The sequence below is a fragment of the Myotis daubentonii genome, chromosome 6, assembly GCF_963259705.1.
Source record: "Myotis daubentonii chromosome 6, mMyoDau2.1, whole genome shotgun sequence".
Lineage (NCBI taxonomy): Eukaryota > Metazoa > Chordata > Mammalia > Chiroptera > Vespertilionidae > Myotis > Myotis daubentonii.
This window is the reverse complement of record NC_081845.1, coordinates 21,436,132-21,462,076: the sequence shown is the minus strand read 5'-3', so window position 1 is coordinate 21,462,076 and position 25,945 is coordinate 21,436,132. Positions and strand designations below refer to the sequence as shown.

At 37.3% G+C, this 25,945-nt stretch overlaps 1 protein-coding gene across 1 annotated transcript in view; it reads right to left on the bottom strand.

The window, feature by feature from the left end:
• Nucleotides 1–25,945, bottom strand: part of ENPP1 (ectonucleotide pyrophosphatase/phosphodiesterase 1) — a 60,758-nt gene that overhangs the window by 18,715 nt on the left and 16,098 nt on the right. Inside the window, exons 2-13 of the mRNA XM_059700355.1 lie at nucleotides 17,942–18,014; nucleotides 15,521–15,637; nucleotides 14,720–14,845; nucleotides 12,810–12,870; nucleotides 10,136–10,233; nucleotides 8,819–8,898; nucleotides 7,656–7,775; nucleotides 6,167–6,276; nucleotides 4,364–4,429; nucleotides 3,999–4,071; nucleotides 2,858–2,966; nucleotides 1,342–1,473 (exon numbers count right to left, since the gene is read on the bottom strand). Coding sequence (XP_059556338.1) covers nucleotides 1,342–1,473; nucleotides 2,858–2,966; nucleotides 3,999–4,071; nucleotides 4,364–4,429; nucleotides 6,167–6,276; nucleotides 7,656–7,775; nucleotides 8,819–8,898; nucleotides 10,136–10,233; nucleotides 12,810–12,870; nucleotides 14,720–14,845; nucleotides 15,521–15,637; nucleotides 17,942–18,014 — 1,165 coding nt within the window. The remainder of the gene's footprint in view (nucleotides 1–1,341; nucleotides 1,474–2,857; nucleotides 2,967–3,998; nucleotides 4,072–4,363; nucleotides 4,430–6,166; nucleotides 6,277–7,655; nucleotides 7,776–8,818; nucleotides 8,899–10,135; nucleotides 10,234–12,809; nucleotides 12,871–14,719; nucleotides 14,846–15,520; nucleotides 15,638–17,941; nucleotides 18,015–25,945) is intronic.

The window sequence follows — 25,945 nt, the reverse complement described above, 5'->3', positions numbered from 1 at the left end:
ATCTCCTCCCCCCCCAAAAAAATCAATAAATAAAAAATACTAATTAAAATTTGTTATGCATATAGAGTCTATGCTTTGGGTCACTATGTTAATATATTTACATAACCATTTTCCTGGAGCAAAAGCTATTTTTTCATGATAAATATTCAACAGTACCTATTAGCACATATAGCACTCAGTGCCCAAACCTAACTCATTTTTTGTGTGTGGCTATTTGATGTTTATCCCATCATTGTATATGTGGTTCCAATTTGGTAACTGTCAGAAGAGCTTTCTTCCTCCTCCATTTTAGAAGTGAATTCTAACAAAAAGATAAACAAAATGGCCCTAAGTATCTGAAAGTTACCAAGACGGTAATCAAAAAGAGGGGTATATATAAAATTCTTGAGGAAAATTGTCCTCTAATTTTAGAAAAAATTGATAGCCTTACTATTGTGAATTTTCCAATGTATAACAATAATATTTTACAACTTGTCAAACAAACAAAGAAAAAAGAGGGGTATAACAGAAGTGCAAACAATTATGAAATAGGCTTGACTTGCAAAAGAATAAACATTTAAAAATATTTCTTGGTAGTCTGGGTGGTCAAGAGAGAATGTAAAATTTCTTCTCTGTTTACAAAATACACTGTTATTGCTTTTTTAATAGGTTTAAAAGAACGTCATTTCTGAGGACAGAAATCAATTGCTTATAGAATTAATCATCTCTGCCAGCATTCTTCCTCATAATAGAATATTATTCTATAACCTGAGTAAATTATTTTAATGGAATGTCATTAATTAAAGTTGAATAAATGTAGCTAAACTTTTCTCTTATGTTTTTTTGTACAAGTAATCTTGAGCCTAATATAAACAAAACACACAATACAACATAAAATTGTACGAAGCTCATGAATACTATGGTGGTCAGACCTAACCTCACATCTAGTCCCCTGAGGGGAAGATTTTCACTGGAGATTATTTAATCATGAAAAGGAAATTAACTTCAATTGATTCTCTTTTTATGTGTTGTTAATCCTTACCCTAGGATATTTTTCCATTGATTTTTAGAGAGAGTGAAAGAAAGAGGGAAAGACAGAGAGAAACATTGATGTGAGAGAAACACATTGTTTGGTTGCCTCCTGCACAATCCCTGACCAGGGTCTGGGTTCAGAAGGAGCTGCAACCAAGGTACATGCCCTTGACCAGAATCGAACCCAGGACCCTTGGGTCTGCAGGCCAACACTCTATCCACTAAGCCAAACTAGGTAGGACTGATTCTCTTTAGTTTAGACATATCATGATTTAGAGGAACATAGTCTAGATATCAACATATTCAAGGTCAGCATAAAACTATACTTACATGAATAGTATTTATCTGGGACATCAGAGGGTCTCAGTCGAGCTGCAGGTCCATATACAACTTTAATATTTTTAACATCCCCCAGATATTTATTCAGATATACATATTTCTTACAACTGCCTTGTTCCATGCCTAGGTAAAAAAAGAAAAAAAATCCAAAACATGTTGCAACTTGAATGAAAACTTTAACATGTAGAACAAAATGTCTTTCACTTCTTGAATTTAATTCAATAAACATGTGCTCAGTATTCATGTTAAATATCTAATAGGTAAGACACAGAATCCTAGCTATATCTACCACTTTACTTTTTAAAAAAATCTTTTCCCTTTCCTTTATCCAAAATTAGTTTAATGTTTCTTCTTATTTATGTACCACTAGAGGCCCAGTGCACCGGTCCCCCGGCCTGGCCTGAGGGGATTGGGCTGAAACCAGCTCTCCGACATCCCCCGAGGGGTCCTGGATTGTGAAAGGGTGATTCTCGAGTGATGCACCCAGAATCGGGCTCCCTCCTCCCTGGTTTCGGGTGCGTTACCTGAGAACCACATCTGCCAAGTCACCGCAGCTTGGCAGCTCCTGCATTGAACATCTGCCCCCTGGGGGTCTGTGTGCATCATAGCTACCGGTTAAACGGTCAGATGGTCACTTAGGCTTTTATATATAAAAATAATATCTTTATGTCTTTATGAGAGTGGGGAGGAATATCACATTTTTAGAATAAATACGAAAGCCTCATTATTTTCCCCAAATCACCTAGAATATGAACTGGGAGTGTAAAATTCTTATTCTCATTCCAGGCCTAGAGTTTCCTTAGGATATGACTTTTTAGGACTGTTTCTAGAAATAATTTTCAGTAATTATTTCTGAAGCAAACAACAATAACAACAAGAAAAAAAATAATAAAAAGAACTTGTATTCTATTTTCTTGTATCCACACCACTTCTATAGTCCCAAGGCTATATAAAAACATGTATTATAAAGATCACAGGAAGTAAAAGTGAAATTAAAATAGTGCCAAAATTAATATTTACTGCCTCCAAAGTCAGACTTTTTGCTGGGTGAAAAGGGTCAACGGGGTAGAGGGGGAACGCATCTATAATAATTTCAACAATAAAGATAAATTTTTTTTAAAGTCGGACTTATCATGCTAAAACAAATAGAAAAGGTACATAATAATCTGTTCAAATTAAATCTAAATTGTTAGAGTAGATTTACCAAAATTTAATATAAAATAATTTTTTTAACTATTCAAATTCCTGGTGTAAGTTTTCCCCAAATCAGAACATGGGTATAAGTATTTTTATTGATAGGCTCTTAGACTTCTGTGAATTCTGTGTTTCATTTGTACTTTATATTTAATATTATGTTTTCCTAAAGACTTTCCACATGAAACTATGTTCTTTAAAAAAGAATTAACTATAACAATAAGATAAAATAATGAAACAATGATCAATCAAGTAAACTGGGGCGGGGGGGGCACCATTTAACTTGAAGGGTAAATGATGAAAATTGAGATACCATGATCTGAAATGAGGATGAGGTTCAGGCACCGGTGCAAATTCAGCTCTTTTAGACCATCCATCAGCATGCCGACCATATTGTCAACCCTCTGCAATGCTTTGATGACCTAAGAAAAAGAACCAATCTTATGTGATGTATGCCACACTAATGGCAGTTCCTATATAAAGCTATTTCTGTTGAAAGAAAAACAGGAAGGAAGGGAGGCAGGGAGGGAGGACGGGCTGGCTCAGTGGAAAGAAATACTATGATGAACTGATTCACATTTAGCCTCAGACAAGTCAGGTAACACAGGAAGGGCAAAATAACTGCTGACAATTACCAGTAAAAGAGCCCAAATTCCACACATGCTTAATCCTAAATCTTGGGAATGGTGTTAGCTGAAGTGATTCGCTCTCCCTCCCTGGGTTCAAAGGTTTCCTATGCTCCATGATACAAAATGACATGGCCACCCAGAAACTAAAAGCAGTATTCGAGGTTTTAAAGCACTGTACCAATTACAAACATAGCCAGGCGTGGGCTAAGTTCCTAAGGGAATCAGCTCAAATAAGATGTTACATTTATTAGAGAGATAGGGAACAGCCTTAGTCCATGAGCTGTTTCCCTGTCTCTCACTTCCTAGTAACCGCTCAATGAAACAATGATTATTTGAAGCTCTCTATACTTTGGATAAAATCACCACTCCTTTGATGCCCCAGCTCTGTTGTAAGCATGGTCTGAGATGGTCAGAGATATATTTCCTAAAGTGGAGAGCCCATAGGAGCCTTCTTCTACTATTTGACATATTACCCTACATTTTCCTAGAAAACTGGAGTCTTACTCATTTACAAAATGTTTAAAGGACACAAAGTTTTAGGCCAACATAGGGGGATATGGAGTGGATAAAGGCTTTGGGATTGAAAATATTGAATTTAATTCATCATCAGTTCAATTTAGCACTGCGAACATAAAAAAAAAAAAAAATCCGCCCAACTCTTATTTTGACTAAAGTGCATTCTGTGGCTTAGTAAAATTGTGCTTAATACTCACTCTTTCCAGAAAGCATGGAATCTTACAGAATAGTCTAGAAACCAACTTCAAATCAAGGTTCAGCTACCCATTACCAGGTTTAAGGAAGTAATCACTGATAAGAGGTACTTACTCCACTGCTGACTGGTCCATAGGCATGACCTGAAGAATCTGGTTCTTCTAAATACAGAGTGTAAAAGTGTGGTCTAAATCAAACAGTATCAAAATGTAATATTTTATGAACACATTGTACAACAGAATGAAAAGAATAATTCAACAATCGACAGTGAACAAAAATTATACAACACTGGGGTAACGTTTCTAAACTTGCTGGGAAATAATTTGCAGGTTGAAAATTCTTCAGAATGTGACTGTAATAGCTCAACAAAGAATTCATTTGGATATCAAACCTCATAGCTAATATCAAAGTTTTCTTGCAGTCTATTTTAAAATAATTGTATAATTTCTATAAGACAAAGGAGTATTTACAATACATACCTTTTATCTTTAGGAAGCTGCAGCCATTTAAGAACACTTAAAATTCTTTCTTCAAATGGTACTGAACTAAAATTAAGAATAAACAAAATGAAACAAATCTGGGACCATTGTTTAGGTTTAAAATATAAATGTTTTTCTTCACAAAATTGCATTAAGAAAGATTAAAACAATCTAATGCATCAATTGTGTCTGAAGCCATGTAAGAGTTTTATTTGGAAACTAAAATTTGTCTTCCCAAAAAAGGAACAAAATTTAACCCATTGTACACCATAAGCATCTTAGATGCAGGCAGCTGACCTTACCCACACACCATGTGCGTCTATAAAAAAAAAAATGTTTGCCCTAAGTGGCAGCCCTGACCAACTTTAAAATCATTTTTCGTGAGAATTTTCAGCTGAAAATATTCAAGAACACCTGAACTGTGAGTAATATATTTATTTTTATAATGTTCATTGCAAATTGATTTTTTAAATTAAACTCAAAATATCGTAGCATGTGGGGGTTATTTTCATTTTGGACGCATGGCAGTAAACTGGCAAATGAAAGTTGTCATTAGGCTTAAAAATATGCTTCCTAAACTCTACTTGAGGATATTTCTCCTATACCTGAGAATAGCAATTGCTACCATATGAAAAACCCATGTATCAGTACACTCTTCAAAGGCACCTCATGAAGACTCACTTATTGATGACTCAGTAAAAGAAGGAAGTAGGCAGCTGATGAACAGCTAGTTCCCTGAGCAACATTCTTCAGCAGAATTAATGACACCTTCCTCCAGGCACAGGATTTTGTTTACAAAACTCCACCAAAGTGTGTGCTTGCCCAAACCAATTACAGTTGCATGGGTTGTATGCTCTATTAGACTTTGAGAAGCCAAAGAACATATATCACTAATCTTTGAATTCCCCATGCCTGGTATAGTGAATGGCAATAAAATCTCAATTACCATCCATGGAATGAAAATAATCTTCTATTATATAAAAGCCCAGTGACCCTTACAGCGGAACGACCAGAACAACCGGTCGCTATGACATGCACTGACCACCAGGGGGCAGACGCTCAGTGCAGGTGTTGCCCTCTGGTGGTCAGTGCCCTCCCACAGCAGGAGTGCCGCTCAGCCAGAAGCTGGCCTCTCCTGCCTCCGCAGCAGCACTAAGGAGCAGCAAACCAAGTGGTAAGGAGCAAGCAGGAGGGCAGTTAGGAGTGAGCAGGTGGGCTATGTAAGGAGCGAGCAGGTGGGCGGTTAGGAGCAAGCAGGTGGGTGGTTAGGAGCCAGTGGTCCCTAGGAGCCAGCAGTCCCGGATTGCGAGAGGGCACAGCTGGGCTGAGGGGCCCCCTGCCCCGTGCACAAATTTCGTGCAAGGGGCCTCAAGTGGTAAATAATAAGGTGGGAAGAGGCACTGCACTATGCTCAAATGAACCATACAGAATTAACAATGGCATAAGATCACCAAAAAAGCCCGACTGGTGTCACTCAGTGGTTAAGCGTTGACCTATGAACTAGGAGGTCACAGTTCATTTGGTTCAATTTCGGTCAGTGCACATGCCTGGACCCCTGTAGGGAATGTGCAGGAGGCAGCCAATATGTGCAGGAGGCAGCCAATAAATGATTCTCTCTCATCATTGATGTTTCTATCTTTCTCCTTTCCCTTCCTCTCTGAAATCAATTTCTTTCTTTCTTTCTTTCTTTCTTTCTTTCTTTCTTTCTTTCTTTCTTTCTTTCTTTCTTTCTTTCTTTCTTTCTTCCTTTATTTTAAATGTGATTCTATGTTATAGTCCTAGAAAAAGCACATCTACACATACCCATTATATATTTTATAGATGTCTGGGAAAATTCCATTAATTTCCACATCTGAGCCTGGCCAAAAATATGTGGCAGTCCTCAGGCCTTGATATTTCGCTGTGAGCCAAATCTGGAAAAGATCACAAAGAAAAGTTAGGAGATTATGTAAATACTAGAGGCCCAGTGCACGAAATTTGTGCACAGAGGAGGGGGTCCCTCAGCCTGGCCTGTACCCTCTCACAATCCAGGACCGCTGGCTCCTAACCGCTCACCTGCTTGCCTGCCTGATCGCCCCTAACCTCTCTGCCTGCCTGCCTGATCACCCCTAACCGCTCTCCCCTGCCGGCCTGATCGCCACTAACCACTCTCCTCTGCCAGCCTGATCGCCCCTAAACACCTCTGCCTGGGCCCGTGCCACCATGGCTTTGTCTGGAAGGACATCTGGAAGGATGTCCGGTCTAATTAGCATATTACCCTTTTATTAGTATAGATTGATTTCTTAGGAAAACATGTGTTTATGTAACACCAATGCATTCTTCTCAAGTGCTAGGATGTTTTCAGGGTTAATAAGATCCAGCAGTTAGATTTTAAAATAATAATGTAATATGACTCTGAACAGCAGCAAAATTAAATTAAATAATTAGAGACTAAATTAACCTAAAAAATATGGGCATAAGTCAGTTGGCAACTACTGCAACTTTTAGAGCCTTACCCCTACTTAACAGGTTCCCTTTGAAAAAAAGAAAAATTCACAAATATGTATGTCCAATTTATCAACATTTTAACTTACATAACTAATATTTATAAAGCATTTATTATTGCCAATTACAGTTCTGAATCGTAGTCCAATAAGTATCCTAGATTATTAATTTAAATAACCCTCAAAAAACCTGATAAGCCACTTAACAGTATTATCTACAGTATAGACATGAGAAAACTAAGGCCCAGAAAAAATAATTTGCCCAAAGTCACAGAGCTTTAATATCAGAGCTAAAATTTGAATTTTATAACCTATAAATTACACATCATGCTCTTTTTCCAGGAGGATTACTAAGACTATCCAAATAGACCCTATAGAAATATCATAACAATTTTAAAAAATAGAAAGAATACATCTAAATCACAATCAGAGAGAATCTTCTAAGTTATCATATGCAAAAGAAGTCAAAGTTTACCTCCTTCAGAAATAATTAGCTTTGTGTAGATCAAAATATTACCTCCCATTTACCTACTGCCATATGCTACTAATACAAGAAGATAGAATCAAGTAGAAAGAAAAATCGCCTAGAATAACCCGAGCCCAATTCTGAAATAAATTACTACTTTCATTATACAATGACCCAAACTGCACTTAGGATTATCAGCATTCATCTACAAAAGGATGGCCATAGGCATAGTAAATGAAGCAGATTATTAAGAGCGCCAGGGAATCTGGTATTTTACTCTGATTGTAAGAGATGAGAATAACAAAAGAAACGGCGGCTTTAGTCGCTAAAACAAACAACTTACCGGTTCTCCTTTGTACCACTCAGGATTAAATTTCTCTTTACTTTTAAGTGCAAAGGAAGCATTCATTTTTGGATCGTACATTTTATTATCAATTATGCCATGGGATTCTGGATAAAGACCCTAAAAAATATAAAATGCAGGTTTTATGCAAGTAGTGAGTGTTTCAATGTTAAAGTGACTGAACAGTTTCATCAAAGAAAAAGAGGTTACTGAAGCTATAAGAAACTTAACACAGTTTAAGGAGGGAAAAACAAAACAATAAGTTTTATCAAAATACAACCAACCACTCAAACTGTTATGTAGTATTTGTGTTTTTCATTATGTAAAAGGAGGTAATAAGTTAGCAATGCTATGAATGAGGGGCTATATACATAGGCAGCCTCCCAAATTGTGAAAAAAAGTACTATGCTATCTTTTTGCATTGCTGAGAAAGGCATTTCTGCAGAACAAACTTTTTTCGGTTGGGACCCATACAAGCTAAAGTATTAATGTTCTGGCTTCAAGGCCAAATGAATTCTACTTTTTATTTTCCTGGATTCAAATTAAATCTGGAAACTTTGACTGAAACAAAAACAGGACTGTAATCCTATCCAGAGTGAGGCAGAGTGATTTGCTCAAACTCATCCATCAAGATGATTGATTGGCCATGGACACAGACAGCAAAGTGGTGAAGGCCAGGGGAGGGGTGGCGGGGGCTGGGTGGAGGTGGGCAAAGTGTGTGTGGGGGGATAGGGGACATCTGTAATAGTGTCAACAATTTTTTTAAAAAAGATGATTGGAAAGATAAGTTGCAAACACGCCAGTGTGAGATAGTTTGGGGGCTTAAATAAAGTAAGCTACAAAACTAGTCAGAAATAAACAGGATCTAAGAATCAGAGATCTTAAAACTAAAAGGAACCAAGAAAGCAATTATTGAGGTCTTTGGTCACCTATTTTCAGGTGAGAAAATTGAGACTCAGAAGGTTAAGTGACCTTCCCAAGGCCACAGCTAGTTAGTTGCAGAGCAAAGTCCGACAAGAGTCTAGGTTTCTTGGCTTAACTATACATTGGAAAAGAAGGTGTTGGTTTGTTTTTTCTGATCTGATATTTAATTAATCTCTCAAAAAATGCTACATTGACATCTCACGTCTGTGAACACATAAAAGTTGAAATGCAGAGCTTACCGTGACAATGCTATAGTGATTGGGGAAAGTTTTTGATGGATATACTGGTCTCAAGTTTCTAGCATATGTTCCACAATTTTCTACAAAGGAAAATAATGAAAGGTCGTTATTAAATACAACTGACAATCTGTTTACCTTATTTAGCTGTGGTACTACAGCAGTCTATAAATTGTATAAAAACATTAACCCATGAGGAGTTTATAATCATATACAAATTCAGGGTGAATTATAAAGCAAAATTATTAACTCAAATTCAATGTTAAAATAGAGTTAATTTTTCTCCTAGTCAAAAATATTAAACAAAATAATTAAGCCAATGAATTAATTATCCTATATTAATCAATAACATTAAGTTCTAGATGGACCATTTATAATAATGATGCTTGCTAGATCTTTGTGACTATTTAGTGGTCACATACCTAAATTGCAAGAGGTAGTCCAAAAAACACACTCAAAAACACACACAAGACAATAGCAACAGCAACCACAAAATTGAACTAGTAGCTAAATCTGTGTAAAATTAAAACTAGGGTGAAATGGTAGCTGGGGTGACCATGTCCCAACCCATAGATTCAGAAGTAGCTCACATTGGACAAACTCAATGCTGCTGAAAGAAAAAAAGGCATATTCTGTTTTCAAGTCAGAGAAAGAGTAGAAGTCAGATTGTTCCTGAATCAGCTCCTTCTGCATCTGCTACTGAGGAAGGAACATTTTAATACCTCATTGATTCTAGCATTTTAATACCTCATTGCCTCACAATGTTCCTTAGATTGGCATGTGTCTATCTCACTGCCTTCCAAACACTCATAATGACAGACCACATTCACCAGTTATTTCAAGCTAGACAGGCTAATTATGTATTGGTATCTTTTAAACTTCACATATCAGTACCCACAGCTACTTAATTCTGAACTCATGATGCCATGTTTGATGCCATCAAGAAAAACCTTCCTCCCACTGGTAACAAAGGGCCAGACGCAAGCTTGAAGGCCCATGGTCCTGGCTGGTGAGAACAGGGCCTTCCTTGCCTACGCAGGCTCTTCACTAAGGAGTTTTTATGTCAAGTGATATTTCTAAAAACTATTTTCTTCCAGTAAGAAATAAAAAACAAATGTTAGCAGTATTTAAGAGGAAGCTTTGGAGTAATTACAATATTAAACACTAGTTCCTTATTATCAAGTTCAACCACTCCATATCAGAGAAGTTTAGTAAAACAGTCAAGTTCAAACTGCCAGTACTTTTCCAAAAAAAGACTGTGTCCCTTGACTATCTCATTGAAATCATGATACTCCAATAGTAAACTCAGAAGTTACTCACTTAGTCTGCTAATAACAGGAAGAAGTCCACCCCAGGTGTGTAAATATTCTGCTCTGAAACCATCCAAAGAAAATAAGAGGGTAGGAGGTGTTTCAAACCTGAGCAATAGGAAAAAAGAACATGTTTAAAGAAAGAAGACACACATCCAATGAAGATTTTCCACTGAGGTCGGTGTGTAATCTAGAGTTAACCAGCAAACTCAGCTAGCAACCTCATGAAGGATATTTTATAAGCATTTATATTCATATACATGCTTTTACATTTTATTATAAATCTATTATCAAACAGTATTTATTAAGCACTCATACCATTGAGTCACCATACAGAGAATATCACTCATGGTTTCTTCTATTCTACAAGCTAACCAAATGCTACTAGAATGGAATATTTTCCCAATATGCATCAGAATAAATGTTAACACAAATTATTTTCTAAATTATGTTTTTATTTCCATTAATTTTTTTCCTGAAAAACCACTTTCTTATATTGTCTATACTTAAATCTAATAAGTGGCACCTAATATCACATAAGTTATATACAATAGTTAGTTTTTAGGTTTAATATATTTAAAAGATATTACTATTTAACAGAGACGTTTAAGAGGTATTTACTGCATTTAAATATAAACAACAAAGAAATGATCCAAAGCTAGGAATGAACAATGACAGCACACACACACAGTCTGTGGTGTGAAAAATCTAAACAGGGAAGCAAAGAAGGAAAAAAAAACAACAAAAACACATACAATGATATACTCAGGAAAAGAGAACAACTATGGACAATGTTACGTGACTACACCAAAACAGGCATGGTTCAGAAGTTCTGCAGCTTCGAATGCTATCTGGTAGATGACAGGAGAGTTATATACATTGGATAACCATGGGAAAAACTCCACTGATATGTACTCAGTAATTGAAACTTTGAGAGCTAATGTTTACCTCGCCTTGCTTTTTTCAACTCTATCTCCTCCCCAGCTTACTCTCATATACAAACACAAATAGAAAAAGGAGGAGGTGTGTATATAATTTATATAATTTACAGTAACTAGTGTTTATACCACACTCTATTGCAGGGGTGGGCAAACTTTTTGACTCGAGGGTCAAAATGGGTTCTTAAACTGGACCGGAGGGCCGGAACAAAAGCATGGATGGAGTGTTTGTGTGAACTAATATAAATTCAAAGTAAACATCATTACATAAAAGGGTACGGTCTTTTTTTTTTTTTTTTTTAGTTTTATTCATTTCAAACGGGCCAGATCCGGCCCGCGGGCCGTAGTTTGCCCACAGCTGCTCTATTGGGTGACTCTGCAGAATTAGCTGCATATAGTCTCAATGGTCTGTATCTTTATAACGTTATTTATACCCAATCAACAACAAATATAAAAACAGTTTACTGAACCACCAGGTAAAATATACTGGCAAATCAATTTCCAGTATGATAAAATGTGTTTTAAATTATGATCTTCTTGTAAAGAAAGAAGGTACGTTTTTCCACTAAAAAAACCTCAACATTATAATTGAAAAATAATGATCAATGTTTAGAAGAAAAGGAAAAATTCAAAATTCACTAAGTCGAAAATTCACTATATATCTTGGACTTAAAGGCAGCTTAAGGTACATGAGAAGTGTCCTTTTAAAAAAAGTCTCTTCTTTTGGAACTTTTTGGTTGGAGTTTAGCTTTTTCTATTGCTGTTCTATTGTTTTAAACAACAAAATATATTCTCCCATCCCAAAGAAAAAAATACATATTTTATAAAGCAAAAATAAATTATATACATAAAAATAAACTAACATTTTTAATAGTTTGGAAAAATCATCATTTTAAAGAGGTAAAAATATAGTTCTTGAAATGAATAACTCAAGCCCAGCTGGCATGGATCAGTGGTTGAGCATCGACCTATGAACCAGGAGGTCATGGTTTGATTCCCAGTCAGGACACATGCCCGAGTTGTGGGTTTGATCCCCAGTGTGGGGCATGCAGAAGACAGCTGATGAATGATTATCTCTCATCATTGATGTTTCTATCTCTCGCTCTCTCTCCTTCTCCCTTACTTTTTGAAATCAATAAAAATATATTTTAAAAAAAGAAATGAATAACAAATTATATGGGGTAGATCTCAAATGGAGCAAAGCTAAACGTATCTAACATCTTTTATAAAATTTCCATTCCCTGAATTCCACAAAACCTTTATTTGATGGCCTAGTAAATATAAAATACTCTAAGTGCCAAATACTCTAAGGACAAAAAGAACAAATATGAATTGTAAAAATCATGCAACATCCTCTCACAGACATGTTGCTTTATCCCTCAAATTTATAAAGGAACCAAAAGCAAAAATATAAAGAAGAAGCTGTAAAATAATTTACTACAAGTTCAACTCTCAAAACTCCATATGAAAGTAAAGACGCCCTTCCTTCTAAGAAGGAAGATACAAATATTTCCACCCAACACTCACGAATACTAAATACTACATATTCATGACTGCTCTTTTTTCCACTACATTCCAGAGTGGGGATCACACCACTTTGTACCATCTCTATACGCCCAGTGCCAAATATGAGGCCTGAAATTCATGTTTAATGAACCAATGAATAATGATTATTTTATCTTTTCAATTTGGAAAGAAAAATTATTTCTAAATAGAAAAAATTTGTATCTCAGAATATCATCTTACCCTGCTGGACACTGTGGCTCATTAATGCTCTCACACGTTTCTTCTACCCAACTTTTCTCACCTAAAATATTTTAAAGAAATAAAACAAAATGAACACACTTAATAGCAATAACAATATGATGCTTGTGAGACACATTAAGACAGATTCTAAAAACAAAATGTGTTAACATTTACATAGGTAACATGGGACATGGTTCTAGGGAAATATAATGAAAAGAGGGAGGTAATCTGTTTCAAAATAAAATTTGTTTCCAAAGAGTTAATTGATATCACACAAAAAAAATGAATGTATCATCATAGGACTAAAATATAATATTACATTTGTGAGATCTTCAAGGCATCTTTTCCATTTTTAAATTATTCATATTTTCAGCCAAAATTTACAACCCTCCTTCTATCCCACCCAACAAAATATTCTGGTATTAAATCTATGATGTCAGTTCCTCTCAAACAGAGCTAGATAGTGCCAAGGAATTTCAAGGAATCCTGTAACATCTAGATAAGACATCCTAATAACATTAGTTTACATATTATCTAATCCTTTGCAGTAATTTCACATCCTATCTTTCAATGCATGGTTGACTTTTTTTAAATATAAAAGTGTGAGATGCTGTCTATTTGCTAAGAACTCATAATCTAACTATGGAGAGAAAGTAAACAATGAGACAACAATAACTGACAAAAGAGAATATGCAATGAGTTTGAAATGAGTGACACAAGCAATATATGAGAGAGAGGTCAGAAATGCAGTAGACAGGATGGAAACTCCTCTTCCTGTATTTTAACATAAGCTTCCTTTTAATGATCTAAAATACGACCTACTGAAGTCTAAGAACCCAATGTTTAAAAAAAAAAAGAAAATGTAATCTTAATAATATGCATTAGGAGGCTGAGTTTTCAATATTTTCCCACTGTACCTTTTACAAAATGAACAGATTATCCTAATGCCTAAATCATTTCCAGTAAGAATTTAGGCAATGTGTAGTCATTTTTCCCCCCAGACATGAGGTTACATTTGATGCAATGCAATATTCTTGCTGCATTTTCCTTTTTTTAATTTGAGGAAGTGATCACTGCCCTTCCTGAGACCCTCTGACCCGGCTCTGTGCTGTGGATTCTCAGACAATCTGCCACAGCTACCTGGCTATAATTTTAGGAAATTAGGAGACAGAATCCTGTGGAAAAATTAAAGTCTCATGTTCATATGAAACGAGCCTCATGATTCCTAAGAGAGGTAGAGGCCATCATAAAGGACACATTTACTTTCATGCAGTGAGTAATATAGAGATATTGTTCATTCTTTGAGCACAGTCCCTGAAATCCATGAGCCAGCCACCTCTCTCTCTCACCTCTATCTCAGAATGTTGTGACCATGCTCATATTTACATAGCTATGTCAAGCTATAGGGGGCCCAACAGTAAACCTATCATTTAAGCTCCTCCTATTACTCATGTCATAAATTCAGCATCTAAGTTGCTGCTATTTTTCTAATTGAATTTATTGGGGTGGCAGGGAAGTCATGATCCTCGTGTTTTTACAAGGGAACCTGGGACACAGGAGTCAGCCGGGATGACCTTTCCACAATACGGCATTAAATATAAAGCTAATGTCAAAACAACAGGAGGGGGTGGTAGCTGGTGAATGAATCACTATAGACAAAACATGGTTATCCCTGTGCAGGTAATAATTATTAATCCGGGTGTAGGTACAATGTTCACAAGACACTTTCTTTTTACTCATGTAAATGCTTGAAATTTTCTTTAATAAAATGTTTAAAAATATTTTTTCAGCTAGTATGGTTGGCCAATACACATGACTCCTAATGTGAAAAAATAAAACGTGTGCAAAACCCAGCTAAGACCTAGGAAGACGTCAGGCTGTAGAGCCGGCTGAGAACATGGAAACCTGACCTCGACACACAGGGCGGTAGTTGACGCAGCAGTCGCCATGGTCCCTGCAGTCATCTGAGCAGGAGCAGAGGCTTCGGGGCAGTCTTTTCTCGCCACACCTGAACTTGCTGCAAGTCCATATGTGCTCTAGGAACCAATACCAACACCAATTTCAGGGTCCAGACTCAACACAGAATTGTTGTCTTCTGGAGTAGGACCCGTAAGAGACAGCAAACGGGTCCATAACTTTCAGTTCGTCACAGAACCTTCCATCACAGTGTCAATCAGAACAAACAGGGCAGTTGTTATTATGTCACTAAAGCCCCAGAATCTCATCATTCTACAATGTGGACAAGCAATTCCTATGATGGAATTCATAGGAAGGTCTTGGCTTTTTCCACCAGCCATTTGCAGGGTTCTCAAACTTGAATCTAAATCTGGCTCACTCCCACTTAAATATTATTCCATATCAGACACGGAGAAGTCGACATCAAACTGAGAAAATTTTCCATGTTCTGAAGGTTTTATTTTAAAGTTTATGTGGACATTCAAGAACTCTTGCTTTAATAACATAGTCATATATGTTCCTTTGACCTTAGTTTAAATGCAAATTAGGTTGTACATTAAAAATAGACACGGTGTTGCTGGCCATATAGTGTTTAATGGCCAAAGTATGTGGAATTTTTTTTCTCTAAGGAAATATAAAAGCCAAAATTTAAAAATATCTCAGATGAGTTAGGTAATCGCATACCTAAAAGATGCAGAACCATCCTGTGTTCTTACTAATGCCTATGACTGCCTTTTCCCCCAGCACATTTTTACCTGGTTCTATACACGTCTCCTGGTAATCGAGGCAGCAGTTTCCAAGTTCAATGCAAGCAACATCACAGCGACAGTTCCCAAAGGTTCTTTCAAAACAGCGACCTTTGCAGCTTTTAACTGAAAATATGGAATAACGAGTTAGATGTTTCTAATCATTATAGAATTACAAAGCAAACACCAACTGATACACCTAAGTGCATCTTCTCTACAATTCACATACTACTTTAGGAAACACAGAAGGAATAATAAAGTTACCTAAGAAGCTTTCACAAATACACATGGAAACTGATACAAATAGAAGGTAACCTATATACAGAATTCATGATTTTCTCTCCTGCCATAGAAAAAAAGAGAAGTTTTTTCTTTCTTATTACAACCCTACTGGGTTTGATAAGACTTAAATACTTTATGGGATAGGAAAGAGAAGTCCAAATAGGGGCTTGTTCTGAAGGTTGGCTTAAACAACCATGGAGTTCTCTACAATTTCAAAATGGAAGATTTTTAAAGTGTTTATCTATGAATTTTTCAGAAAGAGAGAGAATACCTGACTTACCTTACTCTCTGTCTTAGTGTAAAGAAGTAAGGGGTTATGCGGAATACATTCTGCAGGACTGCCCACCCCCTCAATCACCATGACCTTGAACACCCATTTTACCTTCAGGTCCAGCCTGACTCCCTCTAAGAAGCTTTCCCAAACTGCCCAGTCTCAATCCACTTTGCTTTCTTAAACTTTTATAAAATCATATCCTTCCTCTCAGTCACTTAATTCCATTTGTAACTGGATTATTTGATCAGTATCCCAGTCTCACAGTAGACTACAAACTTCTTAAGAACAAAGACCACACCCAAATTTTGCCCAGCACAATGTATCCCTTGTACCCACAAGACACGTGACTATCATTGGTACTAATAAGTTTTCCCTAAATAGATAAATGGAGGATATGGAAGAAAATAGTTTTCACTAAAAACAATTTCACATTGAAACTCTTCACTAGATATCTAGAACAACCTAGAATTTTTATTGGATTTCTAAAAAGTCAGAATGATGAGAAAAAAATATACATGGAAGTCCAACAGAAGAAAGGAATAATCCTAGCTCTTGACTTGGATAGTCTCCTGACCCAGCAAGACATTGCCACAGAACTTAACTCTTATGACACTGGGATTTTAGGCAATTTTAAGGACATAAAATGACAATACTTTTTAGAGTCAGAAGTGCTTATTTTCCTGACACAGGGTGGGGAAAAGCTATTAGAATAATAGGTATTATTTTAAGCTCATTAATATGCACCTAGAAATTTTTAAAAATACTATGCACACACACTATGTCAGGTTTAAAACTGCTATTTTTGCATGTCAAACTGAACTCAAGGTAAATTACTGCATGCCAAAAAGCTACACAGCAAACACTAAAGTCTGCAGCTTCTTAATTTTTACTCTGAATACAGGCACATCTTCTTTTACTGTGCTTTGCTTTATTGTGCTTCACAGATGCTGCTTTGTTTTTTGTTTTTTTTACCAACTGACAGCAAGACCCTTAACCAGCAAAAAGATTACAACTTGCTTTATTGTCATACTGGCTCTATTGCTGTGGTCTGGAACCACACCTGCAATATCTCTAAGGTATGCCTGTAAGATTGTTGACTAAATACATAAAATTACTACATTTCATTCATTTCAACAATAAATAATAGCTTAATAATCACTAAATTTTTTTAATGACTAATATTACAATTACAGAATCGTTAAACAAAAAAAGAATTTTCAAAACTGAATTTTCTAATTTTAAATGACTTTTACAAGGGAAAAACAAACCTCAGAGGCAAAATAATGACTCCTACAATGAACTGTGATTCGGTTTTATGATTTATAGTGATCTTATCAATGCTGGATAATTTCTACACTCGATCCAAACACACACACCACGCATGTATTAGCTTAAAAATACCACAATTGCTTTGAAACCACTAAGTCCACAATTTTAAGAGCCATGAGAGCAGATAAAGGTAAGTTTCTGGTTGCCCAGGGATGCTGACTGGTCACCTGGTAACCTCTGGAGTTGCTTTGCAACTCACAGCTCAAGGAGAAAGGAGTGCCTGGGGGAAGGCAGCGATCGGCTGCAGGAGCCTGATGTCATAACCCATGGGCCATGTCTGCTTGTTTGTTTCTTTGTCCTTAATTTATTTTCTGTTGTTTTGGGAGTTTTCTGTTTGTTTGGTTGGTGTTTCTATCATAGCCCCTCTTTATTTTTTTTGGATGAAATTTCCCAAGTAAATAAAATATGGATAAAATAAAAGAGTTTTAAGGCCTCAAACCAGCATCAAATATGCACTATCATGGAGCAGCCATAGGATTAGAACATAACACTTATCACATTCTGAAGAAGGCTGAATATCAACACACATACACAGTACTAGTTACCTTCTTTGGCACAGCTTGGTTTCAACCCAAATATACAGCCAAGGATTATTGTTAAGACACAGACTGACAATACCTGTGGGGAGATACAAAGAAAATTATATAGCTTCAAAACTCTTTATTTCTTCAAATGTTTTATTTCTTTAAATGTTTCTAAACTTGCTGATGCTACTCTGTTTCCTGATCAAAGCATAGGTCAAACAATCGTGTTCACTTTGTGACAATTCAAGCTGCACTTCTGCATCATGAACCTTTCTGTATGTATGTTATACTTCAACAAAAAGACTACTTATGTCCGGCCAGCATGCAGTGGTCGACAAACTGCGGCTCACGAGCCACATGCGGCTCTTTGACCCCTTGAGTGTGGCTCTTCCACAAAATACCGACTCCTGCGCATGGGCCACGAAGTTTCAATCGCACTGTACGTGCGCATGTGGTATTTTGTGGAAGAGCCACACTCAAGGGGCCAAAGGGCCTCATGTAGCTCGTGAGCCACAGTTTGCTGACCACTGGTCTAGTGGTTGAGCGTAAACCTATGAACCAGGAGGTCACGGTTCAATTCCTGATCAGGGCACATGCCTGGGTTGTGAGCTTAATCCCCAGTAGGGGGCGTGTAGGAGGCAGCCAATCGATTGATTCTCTCTCATCATTAATAGTTCTATCTCTCTCCCTCTCCCTTCCTCTCTAAAATCAATAAAAATATATTTTTAAAAAGCAACAAAAAAACAAAGACTACTTAAATGTTAGCAATAAATCTATGCCATCCAAAGTTAATGTTGCTAGAAATTTTCCAGTTGATATAAATTAATCTAATTATAGAACTTACAACAAGTAAGAGAGAAAAAGAGGAAAATCTAGTTAATAACTCAATTTCCTCTTTGGAAGGCAATGAGAACATTAGCTGCCTCCTTTAACAGTTGAACTACACAAACCTAAACAATACCTTCATATGCACTCTGGCACCTTGTGGGAACAAGCACTAGACAGGGTTAGGTGACTACATCTCTGGTCCAAATGTTACCACAATTTGGTTGTACGATTTAGGGCAAGTCATTTAAGCATTCTCGACAGCAGTTTGTTCACCTGTAAAATTAAAGGGTTGGACTACATGGAATCCCTAAAAATATTTCCAGTTCTAACATCTTGGTACTTCCTCATTCTCCACTCTCCTGGCCTTTGACATTTTAAAATTAGTGGATACATCATACAATACCAAAGAACAACAGAACTTTATTTGTGAGTCGGAAGGAAAAAAAAAGAACTCATAAAACAATTTTAATATTTTTAGTGGGATAGAGTTTCCTTGACAGCTCTCTGGAATGCCACTTTACAGGACAATCCAAGAAAATATTCATTGAATACCAACTGAGTGTAAGAACTATGTTACACATTGAAGGAAAGAATAAGAGATTCCTCGGGGAGCTTCTATTTTTGTGGGAGGAGGTAAATATAATAGCATAAATGGATCATACTTGGTAGCCTCTACAAAGCAGTTGCAGAGGTCTATAGTTGTTTAAAGGAGAAAGTCTGGGGTGGTTGGGAGAGGGAGATCAGAAAGTAAGTCACAGAGTAAGCCTTTGGCGGGGCAGCGATGGTCTGGGACAGCAGGCAGAGCTGAGGGAAGCAAAGAGAGGACAGAGCAGAGCAAACATCTAGGAGGAAGACCAGCATAAGGAGACGCTCAAAGAAAGGAAGGCGTATGAAAGGCAGCAGATGAACAGTGAGCAGTCTACTTTGTCTGGAACAAAGAAAATGCACAGGGAAATGGACGTGGATGCAGGGAGAAGGCATGGGAAGGTGGAGTGGTATTTCCCAAAAGCCAAAACGAAGAGGTGGTAGACAAAGGAAGGATGAATGAATGGGCCAGGGTGAATGGTGGGTAGTGGCTTTTATGAACACATTTCTTTAAATAAAACTTTAAGTATTGACCTTATGTCAATATCTAGGCTAGGTACTGGCTTCTCAGTAATAACACAGACATGTCCACTGTCCTCAAGGTGTCTATTCTTAGATGATTGCAAGAACTAAGAGGAGGAGAATGGTAAGTAAACTGAAACAGTCAGTCTAACTTATTTTTTTAAAAATGGGGGTAAAGGAAAGGAGAACAAGAGTATCATGGGTCTAAAACACAACAAGTTTAGGCCAGCCCCACCCTTTTTTAGGAAATCAAAAATCTAAGTGTATTTATGTCCATTAAAATAGGAAACAATCAGAGGAAGAGCTTGAACAAATAGCTGAAAACAGCAGGACAGAACACGGTATCAGAGAGAGTACTAATGGATTCTCCAGAACCTTTGATGGTGGTGTAAATTGACACAACTGTACAGAAGCATCATTTTAAAGCATCTATCAAAAATATTAAAAAACTCTCTTAGTGCCGAAACCGGTTTGGCTCAGTGGATAAAGCGTCGGCCTGCGGACTGAAAGGTCCCAGGTTCGATTCCGGTCAAGGGCATGTACCTGGGTTGCGGGCGCATCCCCAGTGGGAGATGTGCAGGAGGCAGCTGATCGATGTTTCTCTCTCATCGATGTTTCTAACTTTCTGTCTCTCTCCCTTCCTCTCTGTGAAAAATCAATAAAATATATTAAAAAAAAAAACACTCTCTTATTGTCAATTATAAATCTATAGGAAAATGAAGAAAATAGTAAAACTAACCTGTATTTAATACACTGTAAGTTAAAATGTGGAGAATTAAAGTTTTATTTCTTCATAATAAGCTTTTCAAGAATAGTTTGAACAGTGTTTTGTCTTCTCATCATGTAACTTACAATACAGAGTGAGAATTTTTCTAATTTTTTGTGAATTGTCACATTCCTTTCTAAGTTTAGATCAGTTTCCAATGCTTTAACCTTTGTCCTTTTACTACCATGAAATATCTCCAAGAGTTCCTTAACTATGAAATATTTGGGCCAGTGTCACTTCCTCTAAGGCATCTTCATCCTTTTGATTACAGCCATGCTCCGTATTTGTCAGTAAACTCTCGACCACTAAGTTCCTCTAGCTGGGTATCTAGAGCCTATTAAACAGCAGAGTGTTAACATTCCACAGTAGCTCTTTCTTCCATCGCCCCATTTACATTCGATTTGAAATTCACTGCCAGCATTATCACTTTTATTTTCTTAACCATTGGCTTAAAACATACATGGTATATGCAGACTTTTACCCTCTTGCTAAGCTGCAGAAGAGGTACACTGATTTTTTGAATCACCTCTTCTTTGATAAATTATGTTACTTAGATTTGCCTTTTATAAGATAACTAGGGGCCCGGTGCACGAAATTCGTGAACTGGGTGTGTGTGGGGGGGGGAGTGTCCCTCAGCCCAGCCTGCCCCCTCTCACATACTGGGAGCCCTCAGGCTTTGACCCCAGCCCAGGCCTGACGCCTCTGACAGAGGCATCAGGCCTGGGCTGGGGGCAGAACCAGTGATGGGGGGAAATGAGGGTCCCCTGCTGGGCGGGAGAGCGGGTTGGGGGCGAGTCGCCCTGCTGGCCCACGTGATCGGGTCCCAGGCGACCACCGGCACTCACGCCCCCAACCCACTCTCCCGGGTTGAGGGCGTGAGTGCAGGCGGACACTGCAGCTGCCCCGCCAGCTCGCGTCCGGGTTTGCCGGCCGGATCAGGTCCCGGGCAACCGCTGGCACTCACGCCCCCTACCTGCTCTCTGATGGCGCTGTACCATCCTGCCTACAATATGCAAATTAGCCGCCATCTTTTTTGGCAGCTAACTGCCATCTTAGTTGGCAGTTAATTTGCATATCTCACTGATTAGCCAATGAAAAAGGTATCGGTCGTACGCCAATTACCATTTTTCTCTTTTATTAGTATAGGATGCATAGCATGTAATTGAAACAAAAGTACAACAAAAGCAATCATTTCTCATCTATAATCCCATCCATAAAAGATGAAATTTAGATTACCTACTACTCTATTACACAACATCCAATCAGAATAGTTTTCAGTAGGGAATTTCTCATCAACAATTTTGAGAACTTTGAAACCTAACTCAACTTGAACTATCCGCTCAATGTAGTTTAATTCTACAACACAATAGCACAATTTCTTTACAGAGTAAAATTATGACTTCAAAACTTTATCTCCATTTCTAATTCATGATAGCGTTCAAAAAATATCCTTTATATCTCTGTCTTTCCAACCCACACTCAACCTCATCAAATTAGATTTAAGAAATATTAATGACTGCCTGTACTATGCCAGGGAACATCTAATATGATAACTGTCTCAAGCAGAATGTCCTTTATCCTCACAATTATGTCAATTGGAGGATAGGAATATAGGATTAGTGAGATTGTTTATTATCTCATTAACAGATCTCAGTTAAAAGTCAAAGAAATCATTATTGCAGTATCTATCAACTTATGGCTTAGCATAGATTGAAGACTACGATGACAGAAGCAAAGGTGCTGAAATAAAAGTCATGTAAGAGTTATTTTATAAAGTTTTAAGTGCACGCACACACTCAAATACACACACACACACACACACACACTCATACAAGATGACAAACTCTCCAAATATCTATGGTCTTAGTGGACAAACCACTGCTTGCAAAAGTAACTAAAGAGCCAATCAGAGGCTAATGACAACATAACAGAGGCTAGACCTCTGGTGAGTTCCTTTGGCTCTGAACAGATCCAGACAGAGGCAGAGTTTGTCACTACATGATGAAACCCAGCCGCTAAGGCACTGGGAAGACCCTCTATTACACACAAGTTAAGACCACAAGCCATAGAACTGTTCCTCAGAGAGACTCCTATTTCTGTGGATAAAAAGAATCTCCTCTCTGTGGATACCAGTATAGCACTTTCCACAAACATTAAAGGGAAAAAGTGAGATAGTAATTCCACAAAAATAAGCTTCAAAGACACAGAAATTTTGTTTGGCTTTCCAAGAATCTACCATCAACATTTTTTTTTTTTGCAGTAATGATTAATAGAATTGCTGGATGTATGCCATAATTTCAAACAGTACTTGCTTCTAATTTATGTCAGAAATAGTGCCATAAATCTGGTGCCGTTTTTTAAATGGCAAATGCTTCTCATATTTAGTAAGTGGGAAAATCAGCAGCAGCAGGCTGAGGTCTAAAAGACTCCACCAAAGTGGATTCTAGTTATGAGTAAAGAGAATTATATTCATATTTTAACAAACCACATGCTTTTCTCTGGGATCTTTATGCTCTTTTTTCTCATGTTTTTAAAAAGAAAACTGAAGAAAAATACAGTTAGAAGGAGGTAGAGCAATTTCGTAAGGCACAAAATAGAAATCCTTAAATTGTTATTATTTTAAATACTGGCTCTCCATCAGCCTGCGGACAGAAGGGTCCTGGGTTCGATTCCAGTCAAGGACACAAGCCAGGGTTGTGGGCTCGATCCCCAGTAGGGGGTGTGCAAGAGGCAACTGATCAATGATTCTCTCTCCCTCTCCTTTCCTCTCTGAAATCAATAAAAATATATTTTTTAAAAAGACTGTCTCTCTTAAATGCCCCCATGTGTCACTCAGGGGCTCCAGGCTTTTAACCATTTCCTAAGTGAGAAAGACAGATAATAGCTGACACATATTTTTTAAAATTAAGGTATGAGACTATGTACATGAAAGATAGAGAGGACAATGTCTCCAATCTCATATACATCTGTTAGGAGTCTCTGGTAATAGAACGTGCAGTTAAAACAATTATATTGAAGAAGCACAGTCCACGTTTGGTTGAACTAGTCTCTTGGGAAGATAAAACATGAGATTCTTCTCCAAATGAAAATTCATAGTCCAGAAAGTTTTTCTTGGCACCTTTGATAATTAAGCAAATTGTCATTTCATCTTTTCCCTGATTTTCAATAAATCATCCTGGTAAATAAACATTTAAAGAAAAGTCACAAAGAAAGTTCATATCAGTAGCCTATGGGAGCTGGTAATGATCATTGAAAAATATATATATTTTTTTAGGAGGACAGGTTAAAGTAAAATATCAAGTTGCCCTGGCTGGTGTGGCTCAGTTGGTTGAGAGTTGTTCCTGCACTGAAATGTTGTTGGTTCAATTCTGGGTCAGGGCACAGGCCTAGGTTGTGGGTTCCATTCCCAGTAGGGGGCATGCAGGAGGCAGCAGATCAATGTTTTTATCTCATATAGATGTTTCTCTCCCTCTCCCTTCCTCTCTCTCTAAAATCAATAAAACCATATTTTTAAAAAAATTTTCAAATCAAAAGGCTGACTTAAAAAATAATCCTAGTACTTTACCATAAACTGTAAGAAAATTATTAAAGTTCTAGCCATTTTTTAGATTAAAAATATAAGTATGGCAAAAATGTGGTCCTAATCACAGAAAGACCAATAACTCTTATGCCAGCATATCCAAAATTAAGATGTGCGGCATGGAGGGACCTGGAGAGTAATATGCTAAGAAAAATAAGGCAGTCAGAGAACAGTAAGTGTCACATGATCTCACTCATATGTGGAATCTAATGAACAAAATAAACTGATCAACAAAATAGATCCAGAGATACAGAAGCAGGAAACAGACTGGAATCTCAGAGAAAAGGTGGGGATGGGTGGGTAGGTAGGAAGACCTTGTATGCATATATGCAAAACCCATGGACATGGACAATAGGGTAGGGAAGGCCTGGGGGGAGGGCCCAGGGAGGGCGAGAAGGGGTCAGTGGGGGGAAAAAGGGGACATATGTAATACTTTCAACAATAAAGATTTATAAAAAAAAAAAAAAAAGGTGTGCATTACATTTGCAGTTTTGTGGTACTGAGAGAGCCACATCATCTATAGTCCCTTCATTGGACTAGACTGGATATTCTCTATACTCCCTAGTAAATCTGAGATATCTATGAGTCTACTTCTCCCTGGCAATTGATCCTACTTTTATTTGGATCCCTCCCCATCCCACCCGACATCTTGAGCTACATCCTTCATAGTAGGCATTTTTCCTGGGACTTTGCAAGGCATCCAGAAAATTGTTTATCTAGGGCAGTGATTCCCTTTTCCCCTCATGTTGATACATCTTTGTTTCAAAAAGTACCAAGCATTTTCAAAGGAAAGACTATCCAGCACTTATAACTTTTGCCTGAGTGAGCAAGTCACTTCTCCCAGTTCTCACCTCTTACTTTCACAGACCATTTTCTCTTTGAAGTTCAAGGTCAAAGGATAAAACATCCATCAGTAGAGACTCAGATTGGATGACATCCTTCACCCCAGGACTTGTGCACCCTCACTAAATCTGGAGGCACAAGCACGGAATCAACAATGTCAGTAACAGAAACTAGACAGCACAAAGCAAATCACTTAGGAAGGCTGGGGAAGCTCCGCGCACACGGCCTCTGGCCACAGTGTTTCTCTTTACACCCACAAATGGGGAATGCCACAAGTGACCACAGTATTCATAAATACCAGCCCTCTCGTTTTGGTCTCATGGCTTATGTAACCGTCTTTTGTCTCCAGTAGGACTGTTAGTACAGCAAATACATTCTCATGGCCTTTATATAATCTTCTGATTTACTTAAACTTCTTAAGAAAGGCAATCTATTGAGAATAAAGATCTTGAGGGAAGTGTAGTACACTGCATTTCTACCTCTCGCCTTACAACAAAATAAAATGACAGATGGGGTTGCTATCTCTAGGAGAAATTATGGGAAAATATTTTTTATAATTTTAGGGTGGTGAACACCTTTACAAGCATTGTGCAAAATTCAGAAATTATAATGGAAAATTTGATATATTTGAACCCCTAAAAATCCAGAGATTTCTGTAAAGCCAAAAAAAACCCAAAATCTACCACAAGCAAAATTGGGGTGGAAGAAACTAAGATAAATCATTTTCAACATATGACAAAGGTTATGTCCATGATAGATAATAAGTGTATAAAAATCAAGTAGGAAAGGATAACCCACAGTTTTATAATACCAAAAATAATAAATCAGATGTTTAAATAAATAAACAGATAAAATATAGGATATTTGCCTTCACTAAAAATCAAAGAACTATAAATCAGAG